Source organism: Chanos chanos, chromosome 6, assembly GCF_902362185.1.
Source record: "Chanos chanos chromosome 6, fChaCha1.1, whole genome shotgun sequence".
Classification (NCBI taxonomy): domain Eukaryota; kingdom Metazoa; phylum Chordata; class Actinopteri; order Gonorynchiformes; family Chanidae; genus Chanos; species Chanos chanos.
In genome coordinates, this window is record NC_044500.1 from 13,679,094 (window position 1) to 13,702,609 (window position 23,516).

General features: G+C 42.0%; 1 protein-coding gene across 1 annotated transcript; it reads right to left on the reverse strand.

The window, feature by feature from the left end:
- Window positions 1-96: 96 nt before the first annotated feature.
- On the reverse strand, window positions 97-23,469 carry dnhd1 (dynein heavy chain domain 1). Its single transcript, XM_030778047.1, has 43 exons — window positions 23,156-23,469; window positions 22,839-23,024; window positions 22,425-22,628; window positions 22,077-22,187; window positions 21,748-21,904; window positions 21,286-21,561; window positions 20,834-20,977; window positions 20,299-20,398; window positions 19,935-20,164; window positions 19,554-19,794; window positions 19,283-19,440; window positions 18,603-18,879; window positions 18,379-18,506; window positions 18,088-18,286; window positions 17,597-17,688; window positions 16,752-16,980; window positions 16,346-16,471; window positions 16,072-16,169; window positions 14,374-15,912; window positions 13,926-14,337; window positions 12,603-13,886; window positions 12,364-12,493; window positions 12,080-12,269; window positions 11,634-11,916; window positions 9,567-11,415; window positions 8,639-8,846; window positions 8,284-8,462; window positions 8,012-8,114; window positions 7,071-7,208; window positions 6,746-6,937; window positions 6,146-6,577; window positions 5,580-6,000; window positions 5,299-5,397; window positions 4,977-5,153; window positions 4,626-4,804; window positions 3,502-4,527; window positions 2,670-2,847; window positions 2,385-2,510; window positions 1,835-2,060; window positions 1,641-1,732; window positions 1,309-1,458; window positions 596-1,221; window positions 97-498 (listed from the first exon to the last, which is right to left on the reverse strand). The coding sequence occupies exons 1-43, from the start codon at window positions 23,467-23,469 to the stop codon at window positions 97-99; spliced, it is 13,911 nt and encodes a 4,636-aa protein (XP_030633907.1).
- Window positions 23,470-23,516: the final 47 nt, after the last annotated feature.

Consider the following 23,516-nt stretch of genomic DNA (forward strand, 5'->3'; position numbering starts at 1 on the left):
GTGGTCCAACACTGTTCATATCTACCTTTTTCTTGTATCCGGTTTTCTCTAAATTGTTTGGACATTTTTTTCCCCTGGAATGACTGCTTGTCTAATTCAAATCTTGGCCATGTAACTGCTGTCTCTCAGTGAACTCACTAACCTAACACGTCTTAGGGTGCAAAGCACTGGATCTAATTTTGTGACAAGAGGCACACGAGTGACAATATGCTCTTCAGATAGACACCTCTCGACATTGCCCAGCTGTGTGTCCAGGTAAAGGGGACAGTGATAGACAGGCAGAGATGCAGTGCTGGTTGAGCTGTCAGGAGATGTAGCGATGTCACTGTTCCTCACTCGACCTCTGACCCATACAAGGGGCAGAGGGCAGGGCTGTGGGGATAAAGTGTCCTGAAGAGCTTCAAGTCTTGTATTCCACAGCGCACCCTGCACATCCAGTCCACATATGTAAACTCCGCTGGCAGGAAGACAGGCAGGAGATACTGCAGCACCCAGCACCTAAGAAAGGGATAGATGATGGTTCTGTTTTGACAGAGATGAACCTTACTGATTACCGCTGTGTATTTTTAATGTTTCGTCCAAAGTACTGATTTACCTGGAAGTGCAGATAGACTTGGCCTATATCTCTCTGTTTGGTCTGGGCAGCTTCTCTTCGCACGGCTGCCAGGAAGCCTCGGGGATTTAGAAAGGCAGACAGGCAGTAAACAGCAGGTTGATCGCTGGATTTCCTCTCCCATAGATAGGCTGTGAGCAGGTCTACTTGAGTCTCCAGCTGGGACAGGGTTGATACTATGAAATCAGGGGAGCGTATGGCGTTGTCATATCGAGGTGGCTTGGCGAGGTCTACGAGAAAGGAGGCCACCATCTCTTTTAGACCATTCCACTCTGTTTGGAGGAAGTTATGCAAGGGACCGGAGGGCACACTGCCCATTTCCTTTCCTCTTTTATCTTCTCCACTTTCGAGTCTACCCTTTAAGGCTTGTAGCCTTTTTTTGACTCCCCTGGTGTCTAAAGGCACCAAGGGTGGGTGTGGGACATTATCATATACTCTGCCTGTACTTTGTGTGTTCTCGGACTGGTCCAACAGACCGTTCAGCGTTCTGCTTTGCAGTTTCACCATCTCTATAGACAGTCCAGGGCTGAAGCCAAGTACCACGGTGTCACTGCTGCTTGGTAGAGCATGGACGTGATGCTCAAGACTGCTGAGCACAGTATCCAAGTCTGTAAGAATAAGGAGGGTGAGGTTATAAGGTAATTGGAGTGTTAATTTATGTTATATTGTACAGTATCACTGCAGTTCTTGCGTACCATAAGGTCCAAAGGTGTTGATTATTTCTGGAAGAGTGTGAGGGCCACTCCCCCACAGTTCAGGCTCTGGCCTTAAACAGGCTGTGGAGACAGCTTCTACTGCCTCTAGGTCAGCACAGTCTGAAACATGACCACCATACACTAGACGGGCTGTGGAAACAAACACCCAAAGAACTGACATAAAAATCTTCAACCTTAAAACCATATTCCTTAACATACTGGATTGTCCAGTACAATATTATTTCTATGATGACCAGAATGACAGCGGTGTTCCATGTGTTCCATTTCAATGTATCTGTGTGTCAAGATTGAGGAGAGTCAAGCATGTCCACCTGCGACATAGTGTAGTGCGCCAGCAGGATCGCTGCAGTGTTTGGTGACATGGGCCTGGACTTCCAAGAGGGTAATCAGATCTTCCTGTGTCCTGCGAACATTACAAATAAGATGATATACATCGTCCATTTACCGCTCATCATTCAACTTCTTGGCAGTGCCTGGTTGCACTCCGCAAACCGCTGTCCCTCACCATCTGTAAACGTTTCCCTGGCCGAGGTGCTTGAAGGCCTGCCTCTGCATCAGCACTGAGTGGAGGATACCACATCGAAGGAGAGGCTCCAGCGAGCTTACAGTAGGGCGAGGGGAGTCGGCAGAGATAGCAGAGGACACAACCAGTCGAATGGCAGAACACAGCTCTTCCCTCAGATCCCTGGGGGAACTGCATACTAAACGAAGGGCATGCAGTCTAACTACGGCTGTGGAGAACGAGGAGAAAGATATGGGCCACGTGTAAGCAAAGAAAATCGCGAAGAATGCTGTAGTGTATGTTGATTGCTCTCTCGTATACTACATGCTTTTGTCAGCACCATTTCCTGATTTTCTTGATTACATCTGATGATTTCATTCCAATCTTAATATTTTGCTTACTCTTAACATTTTCAAGAATAGGAAAGTCATTGCATACAGACTAGCTTGTTCTTGATTTTGTTATCTCTAGAGCATATTAGTGAAAACAACACTAAAGTACAACAATATTCAGTGTAGAACAAAAAAAACCCCTAAGTGGCAGAATCCAGTACCTGGAACAGAGAATGGCTTATGTTCTTTGGTTATAAACCACAGCCTGAAATGAGGATGCACTTGTCTCCTGGTACACCCTCTGATTGGAACGAGCCCGTCTTCTGCCTCTTGATTGGCTTGAGGTCCTGCCAGTTAAGAACAGATAAGGACTGGGCACTACAGTCATACAGCACAGGAAGAGGGTCTTGAAATATTAGTTTTATTATTTTAAAGTATTACTGAAATTCTTAGTGGGAACAGGTAATGACTGAGGATAAAGACAAGAATTTGGAAGTCATCTTCACCTTCAGATGTGCCAGATATTACTTGACTCAGTTGATGTACAACTTCATCGTCCCAGTGGTCAAGTATATGACAATTGTTCAAGACAAGCCAACAGCCATTTTGTACAGCTGTGTCTAGTGCTGAAAGAACAGCTTCTCTCTGGCACTCGGCGCCAAAGGAAATGACCATCACTCTTATCTATTGATAAAAAGGTTAACATAGAGGATGTGAGTAATGCGATGCTCATGCCAAAAACCACTAAAGATGAAAAAAGTACAGGATATGTAATAACCCATACCTGTATTGTACTATAATTTAACATCTAAAATAGAACTCTAATTAAAATGGACATTCACTCGTTTCCAAATCCTTTACAGCACTTCCCTGGGCTTCTGTCTTTACTTCAGATAGTTTTGACATCCACTGGTGTAGACAAATTAGCTTAATCTACCACCCTAACTGTACCCTGGAGACACCCAAATCAAAGCCCATCTTCTTGCCCCCTAGCTCAAATACTCCAAACCCACCAAAATTTCCCTCGTTCCTAAACATTTTGTCAGTGACCTGCAGCATATAATGAGCTAGCAAATGCAAAATGACATGGTAAATCTGTGCGTTTTTCACTGCATTTGGGACCATTTCATATCATGGACCTAAAAGCTGATGCAGGTAAATATTAGAAAGAGCACAACTATACAATGAATGAATGAACTTCCCTTTAGTAATTCGGTGGAAACACCCAATTCACAAATTATTCCTTTGTTCATCTATTTTCAAAGACGTAATCACACTTTTTGTTTGCAGTACTTTGTGGTCACTTTGAAAGTGACCATTTTTTATACGCTGGCTTACCTTTTCCTTGTCCGCTTGATAGCGAGCCACTTGCTCAATCCAGTGAAAAGGGTGAACGCTTTCCCATCCTTCTTTGCTTGAGTCTGGGAGGGCAACAATCACAGGGCCCTCATTTTTGTGCAAAAGTTGTGAAATTGCCTCTGGAGAGCCAGGGTAAGGAATACCTGCCACTGCTGATTGAATTGGGTGTCCCTGCTGACAGGCAGCGAGGTCTTCTGCCACTGCTGACAACCATTCAGGAAAGAGGGTCTTCCAGAGAAGAGCACGTTGTAATGTGGATAGGTGAGAGTGGGTCTGACAGGGAACAGAGCCCACCACCGTGGATGACGGAAAATGAAAATACTCCTGCCACTGTTTGGATGAGGTCATAAACGATGAAACCAGGCCCTTAAACGGTGTAATTCTCTCAAGAAGATGCACATCTGTCCTTGCATGAGGAGGTATCCAGCTTGGGAGCTGAGGAAGAGATTGTAGGCACGGGGAGATGGAGTTTTTCACATCCTGCGGAGACTCCATGCCAGTGAACCCTCTGAGGAAAGTCACGTGCTCAACCTCGGAACACACCTCAGTGTGTGCAAAGAACGTTAGCGACACCAGCAACCTTAGCAACGCGGCATGGCTCTGGAACAGGCATGGCTGGTACTGAGCCAAGAAATGGGACACAATTCTGTGGGTAATTTCTGCTGTGACTATATCAGTCACAAGCTTGCTACTGTTTGTCTCACATGAGCGCTCCTTCAGGGCTAAAGCCCCCTGCAAAACAAGCAAAAAATTGCGCAAGGGGAAAAAATAGAAGGGAGAGAGCCTGGCCACCTCCTGTAAAGCCTGGCAGAGGGCAGTGGCCAGCCCTGCCACACTGTAGTAATCATTCAGTAGCGATGTATTTTGATCTAGCTCATGACTAAGCTCCAGGATTTCCGACTCCACCATTTGCGAGGTACTCTCATATGCTGACACATGAGGTAAAAACTCTGGATCCTCGTGAAGTGGGGTGGAGGAATTTAGGATGTATTCCATCAGAGAAACCTGACGATGGGTAAAATTTTATACGGGACATTTGCTGAGCAAATTTGAATGTCATAGAAATAACAACGTCATTTTTTTTTTCTTTTTCACAAACTCACCTCTGCTTGATTTAGTTTGACCTGTAGTGTATTTATGTTTCTCCTCACTTGGCAATGGTGTTTCCATAGCGCTAGACACTCTGACTGCATTAATTCCATTAGAATAATGTCTTTGACTTCTGTGGGGCTCAGAGAGAGGTCAATTAGCTGAACTGCAGCCAATATTGAAGGGTGAATCTCTATGGGAAAATGAAGGAGAAGAGACAGACACGAGGATGTAGGACTAATGTAGCATAACTTTATGGTATACGACAAAACACATTATTTTAATTAAAATGTAATATATGTGAATTCCAAAAGCATTACAAGCCTCTACAATCTAATTCTTATTGAGGGAAAAGTCTCTTGTACCGGACTGCAGGATTTGAACAGGCAGTGGAGTGCTTAGAGACAGGCAGAAGTCAGGATGGGCCACTTTGATGGGGTGTTTTCGACCAGGAGAGCAGCTTCCAGCTGGCTGCACTAACAGCTCGAGAAATTCATCGCTTGGTGTCGCTCTCTCAACATGGGTAACCAGTACCTTTAGACCTTAACAAAGGACATTTGCAAGAGTGACATTAGTGCACAATTTAATGTTGATTTTGCTGCTAGGTGCAGTTACAACAGCTTACACTAGGCCACTTATAAGCATGAAATCAGATTAAAAAAACTATAAATAAAGGTAAAAAGGTACCTTTTTCTGCTCCTTGGTTCAATTTGTCCAGCAGTTCTGGATCATCAGCACAGACTAAAAGCCCATACTCTCCCTCCTTATGAATGCTGGTATCTTTCCCTGAAAAATGTCCAGTAAGTTTCACAGATGTCACATGTAAAGGATTTGCCTTAAGTCCTGATGATAACATACAGTTAACATACACTCTTTTCCTGTAATAAGTGGTTCATATGAACTCACATTCTTTGTGAATTGACCATTTAGTATGAAAACAGGACATACAATTTGAAAACGGGGCTGACCTGTCAGTAATGGGGTCCTGGAGCTGAGCTCCTCATATTGCTGTATCTCAGACAGCAAAGGCCAGCGTGTAGCCCAGGGGACCCTGCATCCCCACAGCAGTAGTTTCAGAATGAGCCATGGAGGCACTCCCTCAGCCACACGCTCATCGAGTCCCACTACACGAGCAAGAGCCACCTGAGGTTCCTCACACATGGGAATTGGGACAAAAAGGGGGCACTCAGCAGGGGTTGGTTCGGGGCTGCTGAGCAGCGACGACCGAGGATCTCTTGGCCGTTTGTCAATGCCACCAGTGAGACACAGCTTTCGCCATTTCCCCAACAGTTCTAAACGAATATCAGGCCTAAATGGGCCCAAGTAAGTGATGGCAGCAGCCAAAATCAGAGCGTCACCTGAAATGGTCTGATTGTTCACCTCTGTCTCCTGGGTGAGAAGAAAAAGAAAATTGAGAAGAAAATCAGTCATTGTTTTAACTTAAGAGTTTGGATGCAAAAAAAAAAAGACAGAACTAAATTCACGCACAAAAAATTTAAAATCGATAAATACTAGTTATGAGGTACTTGTTTACCCTTTGTGCTTCCTTCCATTTAGCTATGTGGCAGCCTAGCTGCTGGATAGCAGCAACAGCATAACCCTCTTTAGTTTTGGCTTTGTGAAGCAGGGCAGACAAAGACTCTAGCTCTTTGCTGATGAACTGCCTTTGCTTCTCCAGGTTTCTCAGCTGTTCCCCAGCAGCCTCCTCTTGCAGCCTGGCCTCGCGTAGTCGTGCGCGGCTCTCTGCCATGAGTTCGTCCAACTGACTTCTTTGCGCCCTCTGCGGGGCCATTCTGCGCTGGACACAGGCGTACTGGTATATTGCCTGAACCCAGCGACAGAGAGACTCACAGGCCCGACTCACGCCACGAACGGTGGCTGGCTGGAAATTTGGTTCCTCGACAATTTTGCCCAGTTTTTGAAACAGCTCATCACTTATTTGGGTGACATCATAGAATTCCAGCTCCTGAAACAGGTAAGCAGCAAGAGAATGTTTGAATATTGAGCAAACTGATAAAACACCAGCAATATCACTTAGTTTTACTTCAAAATATATATTAAAATTTACCACTACAGTAATCCATAATGGTTATGGATAATGGATATGTAGGCAGCACGTCTCTCTGGTTCTGACCTGAAAGAAATTGGCCTGCCCAAGAAGTTGTTTGCTACTTTCCCAGTTGGGTGGACGGTTGAACATCCTGCACAAAGTATCCATGACCATAACCACACGAGCCGGGGGATTTCGATAGCGTCGCACTTCATCCAGGTCTGACTGGCTAAGGGACTGCAGTGCTTTAACAGCTGCCTGATACAAAGGGCTTGCCTGGTCACATGGTGTACATAAAAAAGGAGATTCGTCACTCATCATTAGAACATCATAGCATCATTGAATTTGACAGACGTTTGGTATATTCATTGAAAATCTGTGTAAAATGTGTGTCTCATTAAAATGTGACCTCTTGCATGTGTTGTTGGGTTAAATACGACTGTTCTTTAAGGTGAGCGAGTCGATTCTCCTCTAACAGGCAGTGCTGACGGCTACATTCACAGGATAAGCGCCCAGCGTCCACTGCACTCTGCACCTGCTCCAGACACTATAAGAAAATTAAGTGAGTGTCTGGGGTGAACTTTCAAAAAACAGACGACTTTCAACTCAAGAATGATTAAGGAAATAAATGCCACAGTTTCAGAGCATGGAGAGCCGGCACTGATAATGGTAAATCCATTTGTAAATGGATGGTTTTACAATGAATGAACAAATTAATCACAAATTCTTTAAGTTAATTTCCCTAATGCCTTCAAAACGATTTGTTAGTCTATTCATAAAAATGATGTATTTATTCTATGTATGCATGTACATTATACTTTATTTTACTTTATTTCATATAAAAGAAAAGGTTTTGACACCCTTGTATATTGATCATTAGCACTGAATTTCAGCTTAGATTTTTACATGACACCTAAATTGTGAATGTAGCTACCACGGGCTACGTATATATGCTATAGCTAGGGGAAAAAAGTGCATGTGGCAAAAAAGTAAAATACAATGATCATTTAGAATTAAAGTGTTAATTACGGCCTTTACCCATAATTCTGTAAACACTCAATATACTGTCTCAGATGTTTGACCAAGTAGGGGTGTAAATGAAAGGTTTAATCAAGGGCGTTCTCTAAAACTCAAGCCTCTTGTTTTGTCAACTGCCTCGACCTGCAATCAAAGCATTTAGTAAATCAATTCATTAGGGTTCGCACTGTACTGAGGTGGACAGCATGTGCTGAATGCTAGTTGCACTTATGTGTTTGGTAGAAAACAGACTGGTTGATGTTCTGTATTTGTAACTAGAAGAAGAGTGTTCCCATCAACTGTTACAATGTCTTACAGATGTAATTCAAATACCTTTTCTGTTTCAGCAACTTTGGATGCAAGCTTCAACACTTCCTGACTGTACTGGTCAACCTTGTCAGTCATGGCCTTTACACGGGCAAGAACAGTTGCAATTCTGACATAAAAAAGACATGGAGACATTTAAAACGTTCAGTTTCTTAGTGACAGTATATACAGATAACAGGACTATATAAACTTGTAATTCATGAATAAGAGATCTTAAAAATATATGATTTATATCACATGATATATGATTTATCATTTTTGTTTTATTTCACCCATACTTGTTGGCCTGATCTCTGCCTTGTTCAGAAAGATGACTGCAAAGATGGAAGAAGTGTGCCATCAGCTCCTCATGGGTTTGAGGGCTGAAAGGCTGCATGTTTAGAAAAACTGTGGCATATTCAGTTGCTGACTGGTGAATTCCTGCCATAGCGTGAGAAATACTGGCCACTAAGTCATCCTTGTCAACTGTATAAATAAAATGAATAATGTAACACTTGTAAAAATAACAGAAATGAGCATACATTCATATGCAAACAAACATGTTGTGAGAAATTTCTCTTTAACATTTAGTACACTGAAAAATGAGAAGACAGAAAGACTTAGAAACTAACCTTGAAAATTTAATTTAGTAACGTCAAGATTTTTCTTCAGAGAGCAAGTAGCAATTTCAGTCAAAGTTTCTGTGTTCCAAGGCTGATATACTTCAACATAACAGGAGAGACTGAGAGCTTTGGTAATATTTGCAACCAAAGTGGCTTCTCCTGGTTGTCTCTTGCTGGTGTCTTGAATTAATGGCAGCAGAAGGAACACATGCATATTCCTTTTGATATCCCTAAAATATCTAAATGAAAGGAGGGATGTACTTACTGTTACTATGACTTTTACTATTTCTACTTATTTAAACATCTACTTCAGTTCTATTTTCCATAAAACAGCTGTAAATTGGATAAACAGAGGAGAAGAAGCATCGCTGAATATTGGTCTTTAAAGCAAAATATAGGTTAATAGTTCACGAAACAGAGTTACAAGTGAAAGTTAACAATTCTTTTGGTTTTACATCTCAGCAAGATCGAAAGGCAAACAAATGATTTGGATATAAGTGGAGTGCCAAAAAATTGGTTTGGTGCATGATTTATAATGAGTCTATTCCAACAAAATTCGTTAAAGAATTGGAACATTCTCTGTCCAGTCAATAAGCTTTTCATTTACCTTTTTGATTTCCTCCCAAATATTTTATATTGAAACAATGACAACAATTAGAGGTTGATATAAATGAGAAAGAAAATGTTCTAGTTCTTTTGATTTAATGTTTCTTTTTAATGCCATAACTTCAGTCTAAACTGTGTGTGGATCATTAGGATCCAATTTTCCTGCTTGCATTTATATTCCAATGTCACATTGTGAATTTTTGTATTTAATTCAACATATTTCCTCACAAGTTAAATGATGAAATGTGTTTCAGGGCATGAAGATCAGTAGAAAAAAATGAGAAATGAGTTCTATGTGCACTATATTTAGTTCCAATGGTGAAGAAATTTAAATTGACAATTTAAAACCTTACTTTTCAAGAGCCTGGTCATTGCTCGGGCGATTGTGTGACTTAAGTACAGCATTAATCTTCAGCGCCAGATTCTTCAGCTCTTCGTCTGAGTAAAGCCCGGGAAATGTTCCATTAGCCATCACAAACAGTAGCTTATCTTTAATGTCTTGGCTGGTCTCCTCATGGATTAGAAACACCACACTGGAACCACGTACCCCAACCTGACTTCCAGCTTCTTTCAGCATCTCCCATAATTTGGACTCATTTCTGGGGTGTACCTCAAAAAGCTTGTATCTGGTCAGACAGGCTGCAAGACGTACTGTGGTCTTCCTGCCTGTGTTCCTGGCAGCCGCGAACAGAACCCCATGACCACCAGGAATGAGCAAGGCACGAAGAACATGGACAAGCTGCTTCACTCTCTGCTTGTGCACAGCACAGCTGGTAGTGTTATGGTCCTTATTGTCTAATTCTTTTTCCTCTTCCTTCTCTTTTCTCTTAACTGTGAGTGCAAGCTGGTGCACTAATATGTCCAAATCTCTCTCCTGGTAGACTGCATTGCGCTTAAAACTACACTGTTGTGCTCTAGAGTGGAGAGGCTCACACAGTTCAGGACAAAATATCACATTGTGAATGGCATATGCCATGTCCTGCAGTAGGTGCAGGGGTAATTCGACAGGGCTTGCCCCCCCTGTTTTTTCTGAAGTGTGTGTTTCGGTTGGTGGCCACTGAAGCTTTTGAATTCTTTTCAAATGTGGATTTTTGGATGTTTTCGCCTCTTTGGGAGGAGAGGGCTGGAAGTTCCCCGGTGCATGAGTGGCTATGTTATCTAAAGGTACAGAATGAGACTCATCTGTGTTAGGGTCATCTTTCGTGTTTTTGCCATTATTTCTACTCTTTTCCTCTGAGGCTTCACTGGATGAGTCTACACAATTTCCGCTGTAATGAAAGTTAGGCTCCGAGCTGCTCTGTTCTTCAGAAAACTCTGTTTCCTCCACCAAACCCATGAGGTTTCCAACCTCTTTTGGCAAGGGGGATCTTACCAATGTTTCGGTTGGCAAGATGCTCTCATTCTTATCTTTATGCATCTGAGATGGGGGTTGTTGCTGGATCACCTTTACACTGCCTGTGGTTGTGACGGGTGATAGACGAACAGGGCTTGGTGTATTTACTCCACTGGTTTTCAAAACAGGTAAAACCCAGCTGCTAAAACTATTATCACAGACTTGGGAAAGAATTAAAACTAGATTGTGCCTTTCCTGATCTAACGACAGACGATCACCAAAGGTACGGAGACACTCGTGCAACCACAGACGAGCAATGTTGAGCACATTTGCTGCAGGTCCAAATGTGGCTAGAGAAAAGAAAGGTAAAGAGCTCGATGAGAGAGCAGTTTGGGGGCAAACACTAACTTTTCTCTGGAATGGCATACGTGGTCCCCATAGGTACATCCCTTGGAACACCTTTTCAATGTCATGGAGGGAGAAAACAAAATGAGGTCTACGTGAATCGCGGGGAAACTGTTCACACACAGCATGGTATAAATCCAGTGTTGCAGTAATAATGCACTTTGCCATGTCTGCAACCCTTGACAAGGACGGGAACTCTCTAAGCCACTGATATAACCTTGCTGAATGCATGGAAAAGAGTACATCTTTGGTAACAACAGGAAGCACCAAGATAGTAAATAGTCTGGTGAGTCGAGGGGAAAGCCAATTGTTGCTGCCTACTCCAGATGTACTACAAGTCCCCAGGTAGCTGATAGCTCCAGAACTGAATAGCTTAAAGTGACAGCCATTTGACGTCAACACTCCACCCCTAGAAATGCACTGACGTAATGTCTCGAGTGCCATGCAGGTCTTCCCACAAACATCTGCAGATAAAGAGCAAAGACTGTATTCAACATCCTGTTGCATCACAAACACAGCCAACAGATATTTATTTCTTTGGCCTTAAATAAACCTTCTCTCACATTAGTTTATGTAGTGAAATGACATTTCATGCACTCAGTCCACATTTTCCTTTTAAATGGTTCATTCAAATGTGTCATTCAGATTTGCAGTTTTCTAGTTACTCTTTCTTAAGACTCACCAAGAGGAGCTTCATGTAAATCATCTACAAACAGAAGCAATCCAGGCTGCTTGATGGAGGTGCCTGTGGTGGCCATTCGAGTCTTCTGGGAGCCCATTTTTTCAAGTATATTACGCAAGTCAGCAGACTGAAGGAGTGGGCTAGCTGGTAGGCGTATATGTGGCCTTTCTTGTGTTAATAAAGACTGGCAAAGCGTTGTTTTACCTGACCCTGACTCTCCCACCAATAGTGCTGGTTGATGTGCATCCAGCAGTAGGTCTAGGACACATGCACATTTTTCATACTGTGTGGGCAGAAAAAGGTGAAGTCACTACTCAACCAACACAAGAGCAGAGCTTTTTTACACTGCTTTTTAACTTTTGGTGGATAAGTAGACAATTTTCTGGGTAAAGGCCACTTTGATGTGTGAAGATGAACACCGTATAAAGCTTTATAAGATAGCAAACCTGGGGCATTGATCTGTAGGACAGGCTGGGACACTCATTCCTGGTGTTGCTTATTGCATTTGCTGTGAAGTGTTGGTCATCACTGAAGTCAAAAAAGTACTCAAACACTGTCCCCTCAGGAGGCACCTCCACTTTGTAGCGGCTCTTGTACAGTGCCTCTCGAGCAAAATGGTCAAACTGTGGCCAGTGTCTGAAATTAGTGTTATAGATGTCATACACAAAAACACACAACTGCTTTAAAACCAGTACATCTTACTATTTTACGTAATACACTGGTGTCTAACCGAGGATGAAGCTGACCACCAAATCCCCAAATATAGGCCAGCACAAAAAGATTCCTGTTCTGCAACTCTTGCTGAGTGGAAGAGATAATGGGATCTGTACAGGATTGCTTAGATCCATCTGGTGTCTCATCTTAAAGAACAAAAGAAAAAAAAAATCAAGAAATTACTCTGAATTGATAAACTATTTATACTTTAATAAAACTAAAAAAAAAAGCAATAATGAACTAAAGAAAAAGTACCTCTCTTCTCTGTTGGTCTGAGTGTAGCTTTCAGGCCTTTTGCTTTCCCAAATTGTTCTAGAAGGGCACGGAAGATTCTCACAAATGACATTATTTCCTGCAGTCCATATGTCACTCTACTACTTGATATATTGACCTCATATTCATCATAAAACATCACTGATGCAAGAGTCTGTTGCCTGAGGAAAGTCAGGGTGCTTGAAAAAAGATCATCTGCCAGGTAACTCCACATCTTCAGTGTGCTTTGGTCAAGGGTAAGCTCCCTGTACAGAGAATCCTTTTCAGCTTTCCACACAGCTTTCCACATGTCCTTTCCAGAGATGTAAACCAGGTTGCAGCAAGTCACTGCCGAAGGAGTAGCATTACCAAGGTCTGTGACCTCAGCCAATATTTTGAATTCTTCACACGATGGAAAAATTTTCTCCCCTGACGAAAGACAAAGAAAGGGTTCTTCAAGGATGCTAAATGTGCACAGAATATCCAACCAGCCTGGTTGGCTCAGGGGATCCCCATCTAGTACTAGCCATTTCACCTTTTGTCCGTGCAAAATGCTCTTTTTGATCTTGGCTGGACTATTGACTGAAAAATCATACAACTCCGAGTCTCTGAGAACTTTAGTGAGTGCACCATCCCACCAGGATCCCTGCTGTTCATTGTAGCTTCCAAAGAACTCCTCATAGGACAAGGCATTGGGGAATAGGACTACTGTTTCCACAGAACTCCAGCTGAAATGAGAAAACCTCTTTGAGGAATCATTTTCTGTAGTGAGAGCGTCTTCTGATTCAGCTTCAGCAGCTGACGCTGCAAGTTTACGGAGTGCTCCTGCAAGAGCTCGATAACAGGTTGTTTTACCACTACCTGCCGGTCCAATGAGTACGACTGCTCTGGAGAGTTTCAGGGCCTGATAAAGGTTTAGGGTATTGTGAAGAAGACTTGTGTCACAATAAAATCCTGTTTTCTGCAACTCTTCTGTGATAGCATCCTTGAGGATATTCTGCTCATATTCCTCAATGAACTGCTGGACAGCTGGAAAGGACCGAGCAGCTGGGAATATTTCTTCCAAAATTCTGCAGAATTCTGAGGCTCTCCTCTGATCAAAGATTGCAGGCAATAAGACTGACATTATACCTTTAATGACTGCTTGCTCTTCTAACACAGCATTTACAACAGCAGCAGATTTATTGGGACACTTAAACTGACGTGGTTGACGACTTCTGACTTCTCCTGCCTCTTTTTCGGATGATTTAAGAACTGTATCAGAAAGACTTTCTCTTCTCTCTTCATCTCTAAGAACCTTATTCCTATCAGTATGGTCAAATTTACTGTTGCTGTGTAGGTACAATTTAGATGTAGTAATGACATTTCTCAGAAGAACAAGCCAGGAGATTTGAGCATCAGTGGCAGAATCGAGAAGACAAAGTAAATCCTTGGCTAGGCTAAAGAGAGACACTAAACACTGGCTTATAGTGGTGGCTTCAGAGAACCCATGGGACAGAAGCATGACCTCTGCAACAATCCTGCAGTCATGTTGAGTTAATGAAACTGGTCTGGTTGCTACTCTCAGGTTTTCTGGCACTTCAGCTGAATACCCATCTGAAGAAATCATGACACATCCATAGTTCAGCTTTGCCATTATTTTCTTACCAGCAAATAACATTGGGCATTCATCTTCATCCAGTATTTTGTAATCCTTTGTGATGAAATCCCAATCTTTGCTCTTTGATGAGGGCTTATCCTCGTTTGGAGGGGTACATGTATCAGCCATAGTGACATCAATTTCTTTCTGCTGAATGTTTCCTTGAAATACTGACAATGTCTGATGAATATCTGACAAGTCCTGCCCCAGAAGGGACAGCATCCCATGTGATAGTGAATCCACAGAGTCTAGTACTAGCCAGGCTCCAGTTTGAAGAGCACCAAGCAGCATCTGCTGAACAACTGAAAAACTTGTATTTCTACAACATGTGAGGGTGACCACCTGTCTACCCAATGCTTGTCCTAAGTGGACCGCAGTCTTGCTTTTACCAGACATTCTCAGTCCACTAATGAAACCAGACCTGTAGCTAGTGAGGGCAAGGAGTATGCCCAAGACTGCCCGTTCTGTTGAAGGAGTACTCACCATCATCCAATTCTCTGGTCCTATATATTCATAGCCATAGGGCAACTGTGCACCAAAGACATCAACACAAATTAACTGTTCCTTGCAATGATCTTCCTGAGAGAGTGAGCAGCCACTATGACTTGAATTATTAACCAAGCTTAGATGATACTTCATCAGCTTCTGCCACTCAAAAGATGATGACAGGTCACCGTGCACCTCCGAGATCTCAACAAACTGTTGGGCATGCTTCATAACTAGTAAAACCAAGGAACGGAGTGACGTCACTAAGCGACTGGATGCCACTGCTCTGTGACCTGAGTCTGTGCTGAGGTCACGAATGGCTTTGCATAGATTCTGAATTTTGGCTGCATTCTGTGCCTTGGTGTATTTAACATGAGCTCGATTCAGGAGAGCCTTTTGGACATAAGTATACCACAAGACCTCTTCCACCACTAAAATGCATTGCAGGGGGAATTCAGAGATAAGGTCCAAAAGGGTGGGTGGCTCATTCTCCTTTGATATCACCCCTTCCTTATTTATCAAGACCGAAAAGCTTGAGAAGTGAGGAGCTCTAGGTGACAAGTTTTCTGCGCCCTTGTCATTCTCTTGATCACATTCAAGTGTATCACAGCATTGTCGAGCAACAACGCATTCACTCATGAGCTGTTTCGTGGCTTTTTGTAGCTGTTGCTCCAGTAATCCAAGCCACAGTAAGGGGCTGAGGTTTGGCTCAAGAGGAAAAAGGAGAGGCACATGTTCTCCAAGGGTTCCATACACGCCCTTGACCCTCAATTGGTTGCTTGATAAACCCAGTTCATTAGTGATATCTGCTCTGTCATTTTCATGTAGCTTGTCACTATTCTGGTCAACCTCAAGCCAGCGTACCCCTTTGAAACATTTGCGGACAAATGGTAAAATGGATGAAGGTGTTGGTTGCAATGAGAGAAGTTTGATCACCTCGTCATTGCTGAGGAAGTAGAGTCTCTTAAACTGCTCACGAGGCAAGTCAAGAAGACACAGCAATTGATTGGAAATCCCTTCCATTGTGGTGAGTCCTTCAATGAAGAGAATTCGTAGTCTTTGTCCTTGGAACTGACTATTTGCTTCTGTGGTCTTCTTGACTTGAACAATATTCAAAACATGTGGATCATGTAATGTAATCTGAATGATTTCACGGAAAATCTTGTCCACTGGGGAGAACATCTCCAACTGTAACAAGTATAAGAATTCATTAAAACATTTAGTGGGTCACTTAGTTAGTACTAGATACAGCTAGTTACAACATGCTGTAACTGTGTGATAGATATGACAGCTGTATAACAGTTAAGGAGAAACAGTTTTATAGAGCACTCTGTATCTCAAACTTACCAGCTCTTCCTTTTGTGTGCAATCAGTTATTTCGTAAAACATTTTGCTGAGAAAGACCCATTTCTGCTGGTATCTTTCACAAAAATCAAGCAGTTCCTCTAGAGTCCACAAACACAAAAAAGACAAAAAAAATCCCTTACTTAGACTACATGCAGTAACATGTGAAAGTATTCTTCTCTTAGACCAGCTAAGATTTTAGTAAGTAACCATCCCTGTGGGAGTAGTGAAGGAATTATATTTACATGTGTCTGAATGGCCAATTAGTGCACATTACCCAGTTCCTGCAGAAGCTGTATCCAATGTTCAACTTCCTCTCTGAAATCAGCAACGTGGGGAGAGAGCAACATGTTGGACAGAGTCATTATGCTGTCCTCAGTCTGTGCCAGTACTGCTTCTAAACCTGGTCAGAAAAGAGACGTACAGCAATAAGATAGAGTGGTATGCAATCTACGTTAATTTTCGAAATGTGAATCAAACCTGTAATCCAGCTTGTTTTAAAGAGCACAAATAAAGCTGTTTTGTGCAGCATATTCTTGCAAGAATTGTTTTATTGTGTTTCTTATCCTGTGATTGTGATCCCAGTGGCATTAAACATCACAGATGATATTTGTGAAAGAAACCAACCAAACTGAAACAAAATTAAACTAAAATAAAAACATACAGATTATTTTTTCTCTTACCAATGATAGTGAATGTTCCACTGTCATAAGAGTACTGTTTGGCAGAATTTTGGGCAGAAAGATAGGGATTGCCAGGTTTCTTCTGGTGTTCTTCTCCCAACTCCAGGCTCTCCTTTGGCCACACAGTAATGATAAACTTTGCCAGCCGGAATGATGCCACCTCCCAGAACCGCTGAAGTTTTTGAAACACCTGCTCCATGTCTGTCTCAGCCTTGGAATCTTGACAGATCTGAAAATGTTAAAGGAGGTCCAAACATACGTAAACAATATGATAGGTATAATCTTTGCTGGAATTATCACAAATAAGATCCATACATCCATATATCCATCTCCATGATATATTATGGATAATGTACATTACATTGTGATCATGGTGATAAGTCACTAAGTCAAATCATTCATTAATAATTATTTAATTTTTGTGACCATGCTTCATGACCCTTTTCAAGAGTGAGGATGAAGACAATTAATGTGTAACCCCACTTTATGGTCAGTTTTAGTAGACCAACAGTGCAGACAAATGGAGAGGTGTAGTACTTTTATAGCACTTTTCAAGAATTTCAAGAAATTGCATGGAGTAGCTGTGACGTAAAATGCTGATTTTAAACATAATGATGTCTAAAATGAACCTCATGGACTAGCACACTGGATTAACCTTAGCTGCTCTTAGTTGCGCTGATGATGGGAAAACAGAGTGACAACTCTTCCTTTACTGAAGTTTTATAAATTCCCCCAACACCTACTGTGATGATATTAGTACAGAAAAAAATTACAGACATGAAGGTAACGGCTAAAAATGAATGTTAGAGTCCCTCAGACTGATCTTTGGAAAACATTGCACTGACCTTGCTGATTATACCGTTGTGCTTCCAAACATTTTTTGACATAAGATCAGCCACCGTGAGGTTCCATGCAGGGGAATAAAGAAGACCTATACCTAGAAAGAGATGCATAATTAATCTGGACACAGTTGTGCCTTTTGTCCCATACTCTGTACACAGCAACTAGTGTAATACCTTTAGTCACCAAGAGATACTTTTGATACTTATATAATCTGCACTCACCAGGGCAAATACAGTGATGAGAATACTTGAAAATAGCTCCATGTGTGATTGTAAAACTACGCAGGCGTTATTGAAATGTCTCTAAATATCGCTTGATCTCTAAATTTCTATTGTCTCTAAATAACTGACTGTGAAATTTCAACATGGGATAATCAAATTTTAAGCGCAACCAATGCAGCTATTAATATAATTCTGTAACATTCTTGATATGATTCTCTGTTCTCTTCTCTGTATGCAATGAATCTGTTCATTGTCCTTGTACACATTCTAACCTTTAAAGATGTTTATCCAGTGCTTGCGTTTGAGTGTGGGGCTGCTTAGCTTGGCCAGTACAGAGAGTTGCTGTTTGACCTCTTCCAGGGTCTGCGCGGTCTCCTCAAGTACCGCATCACGAGAGGGGATTGTTCTTGTGAGAGACGTGGCCTTCTGTAGCCATTCATTTACCTTGTCTTGGGCGCTAGCCACTGGAAACTGTTGACAGGCAAATGTGATTAGAATATATTACATTTTAGCATCCCTTTGCATGAGTCTATTGATAGGCAGAAGAGCACTCAAATACAAACCTTGCTAAAAAGAAGGAGCCTCCATTCTTGGATCTGGGCAGTGGAGACCCTCCTTAGCTCCCATAGATCTTTCCGTGCCTCTATACTCCGTTTTGCTTCTACCACAAAAGTCAGATCCAGTGGGTGTCCTGAGAAAGGCAATTAATCCATTGTTGAATGGGTGGCATAATCATCCTTCCACAAATGATAGGGTACTGGCATTTGATTCATGTCTAGCTTCTCACCTCTCAGGTTTTTACTGGTCTTGCTAAGCTCATTCAGTTGTGATGCAATTCTATACATCTGTCGGCACGTTGAACTGAGATTATTAAGCAACTGGGCAGCATTTTGAGAGGGGTCCACATAGGGGCCGGTAGTTGCAGTAGACACCAGGCCCTCTAGCTCCTTTGCCAGTGAAGAGAAAGCGCTATCCAGGTTGTTAACCACTGAGGGCAGACTATGGCTAACAGTCTCTACAGCTCGCTTCAGCAGAGCTGTGAACTGGTCCCACAGGTCTAGCACCTGCTTACACAAAAACAATGAAGCTGTAAAGGTGCTTTTTTAACAAATACAGGTACATATAGAAAGGAACATACAGTGGTCTGGTCCTTACTATAATGCTACTATGATAATCAGAATGAACATTAAGTATCCAGCAACCCTGGTTCATTGTGTTCGTTCCTAACCTGGTCTTCTAATTCCACTTCCTCTGAAGTCAGTTGTCTGTACTTTGTCTGAACAGTCCCCTGGAGGGAGTGCACATATTCCAGCTGCTGCTGCATACTGTCTGACCTGCCCTCCCAATGTTTTATCTTGAAATAACAACAACAACAACAACAACAACAACAACAACAACAAATGTTTGGCAGCTTCCTCAAAACAATAATGTGTGTGGCTACAAAGAAAGTTAAGAAAGTGGTAATACCATGCTTGCATAATTTGTAAAGTCGTTGAAGTTGTTAGGCTCTGACATAAGCCCCTTCACAGCTCTCTTCAGCTCAGACACTAAGGCATCAGAGCGTAACTGTAATTCCTCACTCAGCATTTTTAGCACATCCTCGTCGATAGATTTTAACAGGAATCCTGAAACAGTCAATTGATCCATGCCAGAAAACAGCATAAGAAAATGTAATATATCTCCAGTAACATGGTAAAACAAAGACATGTAATTCACAGATATAGGGAAGGAAACACACCTATCCTCTCTTGGATGTGAGAGCAATGGATTGTGAACAGCTTATTGGATGTAGTGAAGAAAGAGGGCACTGTGTGGACTTTGTCAGTGCAAGAGCGAACCCTCTTAATATGCTCCTCATACTTGAAGGAGGACCAGCCCCGCATGTCCTCCAAAGAAGCATGGCTCCATTCACTTGTGAACACATGAATATCCACCAACCAGGAATGTCCTTCACACAGCTGCCGGACTTCTGTCGCACCCTGTAAAAAGGCAAAGGAAAACCCGTCTTTCTGCTGAGATCTGTAGAGTTGCTGCATCTATATTGACCAAGTATTTTACAAGATACAGTTACACAGTCTGCCACAGTAACACAGTAAACCTCAGTAAGTTTATAACATACCTGCAAGACTGTGGACTCCACCCACTGAGCTTCATGAGCCCAGGCATTGAGGCTCAGTTGCCTCTCAAGTTGTCCTCTTGATAGTGGATAGTAATGCCCTCTCAGTTTCTCTCCCTGAACACTCAGAGGATTAATCATAGGTAACACTGATGTAGAAATGGGCATGACACATGCTTTCTTTTTAGAGGGCAAACTGGCAACAGCAGTGAGCTCACCGTCCTTCAATTCAGCTGCTGGGAGGAAGGCACAGAAAGGAAATAAGGGATGAGTGGTTATCAAATTACTACACAAAGTTCTCAAAGGAATATTACAACATTGTGAAAATTAACGTTAGTGCTGCTGGTGTTCAGGCTTTGATCCAAACCTGTGGTGCTTGTTGTCAAGGCTTGAATGTCCCTGATGAAGGAGGCACTAGCAGACATGTAGTCTTTAAAGTCTGGAGAATTTTTGCATGAGTCAAAAACCTGCAGAGCCAAGCAGGAATTCAGTTATCCAGAATAAATAAAAATGATAAGATTACGTGTATTTTGTCAGTACATCTCCTGTCTCTGTCTCAGCGCTAAATTATTAAAAACATACACGCAAAAAAACTCCCATAAATTAAGTAAAACAAAAATATATAAATCAAGAAATATATATATCCAGGTAGTGATTATGTGAAAACACAATGTAAAATTTAATTGAACGTTATTTTAAAGTATCATGCAAACTCATTGCCTCGACAGGATCAAGTAAATGCTACTAAACTAATTGCAGTTAAATTTGCGCTTGATTTGCTTATAAATTGCAAAGTGTAATGACTGAACAAACCCTAAACCTAAAGCCTTTTGAAAACCTATGTATCTCAAAAAACAATGAAGATCGCATTGTTTTCAAACTTTCAAAAGGACTCCCGTCACCTGCAGGACAGAGTCAGCCACTGATGCCACTGCTCCAAGTAACACTTCCTGAAATAAGTGTATTGGTGGAAAGAGGGTCAGCTGACCATCTGTTCCAAATACCAGCTCCGCCTGGAAGAGACTGACCTGTTCTGGATGCCCCCCCTATAAAGATAATTGAAACAAACGTACAGTAGTGAGATCAATCATCCAGAAAACAAATCCACCCTTTCTGTCTGAATTTAAAATTCCAATAATGTCCACATTCAGTTCATACTGTTACCACTTTCACATTCTTTTAATGTAGGTTACCATCATTTGCTTTCCATTACACCTTCACAAACATTCTGACTTCTAGTCTATTCCATTGTGTATTCTCAGGGGGAACTGATATCGTGCTAAGCAATTCCTTTCTTGACTTAGTTCTGCTTTAGGGTGAATATCCACATATGTAGTTAGTCATCGCCCCATACCTTCAATACATCTTTGACAAAGAAGTTGACTTCTTGCTGGAAGATGGAGAGAATGCATTGTACAATCATATGGTTCACAAGAGCAGCCATGTTTCCAAGACGTTGAATGACTCTCTCAGCCTGGCCCAGTTCTCTTTGTAGCTCACGCAGCTGGACCCGCTGAAGATGCATGGGCTGGCTATGTTGAAGATGCATGGGCTGGTTATGTGGACTGATTTTGGAACGTTCAATTCGCAGTTGCAACTCCTGATAAGCTCCATAGCTCTCTTCTTTAACCTGAGAATGGTCAGTCACTATAATAGTTATTGTCTCGTGGCCATGGTATACATATTCAAATAAGTGCGTTTAAAAATTACTCAGCTGATCCTGTACGATCAGAACGATTCATATTACAAGGTCATTTCTGGAAAAAAAAGGATAATTCACAATATCAGGCTCTCTCTAATAATGACAGATTATTACCATGTTTAGTGTCAGAGTGCAGCACTGAAGGAATTTTTCTAATATACCCTGAGCTTCTTGATTCTTTCTTTTAAGAACAGTCTGGAAATCCAGAAGTGTGTAAGTTTTGGAGACATCCCGTGGCAGCCAGCAAACCTTTTTAAGCTCTTCTATCAGTCTGAGAGTCAAAAACAGGCATATCATAAATACAGATTCTTTTTTGAAGATGTTACAACTTCTACAATCTATGTTTACTTACATTGCATGTAACATACATTTTTGCAAATAGGATCATATATTGATAGTAACTCTCAAAAAAAAAACTAAACAGACAAACAAAAAAATAGTACCCGGCAATGTGAAACAAAGCCTCTCTGAAATGAGGGACTGACATCAGAAGTTGAGCCTGAAGGGTGTCACTGATGCGCTGGAGGTTCCCCAGCCTCAGGTTCCTGTACCACCTTAAACAAGATCACAATGCACAAAGTCACACATACGAATTCTCATAATACAATGTCTTCATCTCTCTGCTGTTCTCACTAACTGTGCTATATCAGTCCAAATGAGGTGTCAGGAAAAAAACTGTCCACTAAAGGAAGCAACAGTAGTACTGATACATAACGTTAGACATGTGTTATAGCTGAAGACAAGTGAAATAATGAAGAGTAAGTGCAAAAGATAAGATCGTGTTGAATCACCGTTTGAGAGACTTGCGTAGTAAATAGTCTCTGAAAAACGGAATGTCTCTCAGAGCTCTCCAGAGGATGGCTTCCTGATGCCATCTCGCGAGAGTTACAATCTCCGCACTGCAGCCACCCTGAACGTGCGTCACTGAGGCGGGAGAGAAAATGTAGTGATCCAAGCCCGCTTTGCTACGTGGGACCACACGCAGGTCATATGGTCTGGAATTAAAACAAGTGGTTCATGAGGTTGAGCGACCTAGTAGTATTAAACAGGTCTGAAAAGCATTAAGTTTCACTTCACTGGAACGTAAACATACACTGATGTCGTACAGAATATCGTTTGAATTATTTCAAGTATCATCAAGTACTGCGTTACTATTACACAAAAAAGAGAGGCATGAAAAACAATGAATGGTTGTGCCTCTGTACCTGTAGGGTACATCTTCCACAACCTTCAAGTAATAGAACTCCAGCTCCCCTAAATGCCTTTTCTTTGCAAATATCTCCACTACTTCAAAACCTGTGAGAGGCTCAGACTTGTGCTTGCTTTCTTTTCTAGTTTTTGTCTTTTCATGCTGCTCCTTGGGCCTCTCAGAGGGCGCATCATCAGTAACACTGGACAAAATCATAAATATCGTGGTTAATATGATGAACATTTAACAACAATAACAATTAAAGTCATAATTAAGAGAACAATTCCAGAATATTCCAGAAGATGCGCAGGCGACTTTGGTACTTACACGCACATATCCATTTGTGGCGAGTCTGTAGCTTTGATTGGAATGTCTGCTCCCAGCACTGATGCCATTAAACATGGGCCCTCAATTGCTATTGAGTCACCTATGGAAATCTCAGTGCCCACTGCTGCTACAAGGCGGGGAAGCTCAACCACAGACAGACGAGCTAGATGTGGGGAGAGTACCCCAGACTGGAGGCCTCGGGAGGGCAGCGTGGGTAAAGAAACATTGTCTTTTTTGTTGCCACAACCAGCCGGGGTGTTGCCATTGAGGGTCTCTCTTGTATGCACCCTCAAATTGGCATTCTTTTTAGTTGTAGACATCGCTGAGGGCTGCACAGGTGTAGCTTTCTCAGCCTAATGATGGTACA

Bases quoted from the DNA above. Each gene is read 5' to 3' on its own strand.
- dnhd1 (XM_030778047.1), bottom strand. From the start codon at position 23,469: ATGTCTACAACTAAAAAGAATGCCAATTTGAGGGTGCATACAAGAGAG. The intron at 20,165-20,298 runs GTTTGGATCAAA...TCCTCCCAGCAG, and splicing joins CTTGACAACAAGCACCACAG to CTGAATTGAAGGACGGTGAG. The intron at 16,170-16,345 runs GTAATGTGCACT...TGTGGACTCTAG, and splicing joins ACAGCTTCTGCAGGAACTGG to AGGAACTGCTTGATTTTTGT.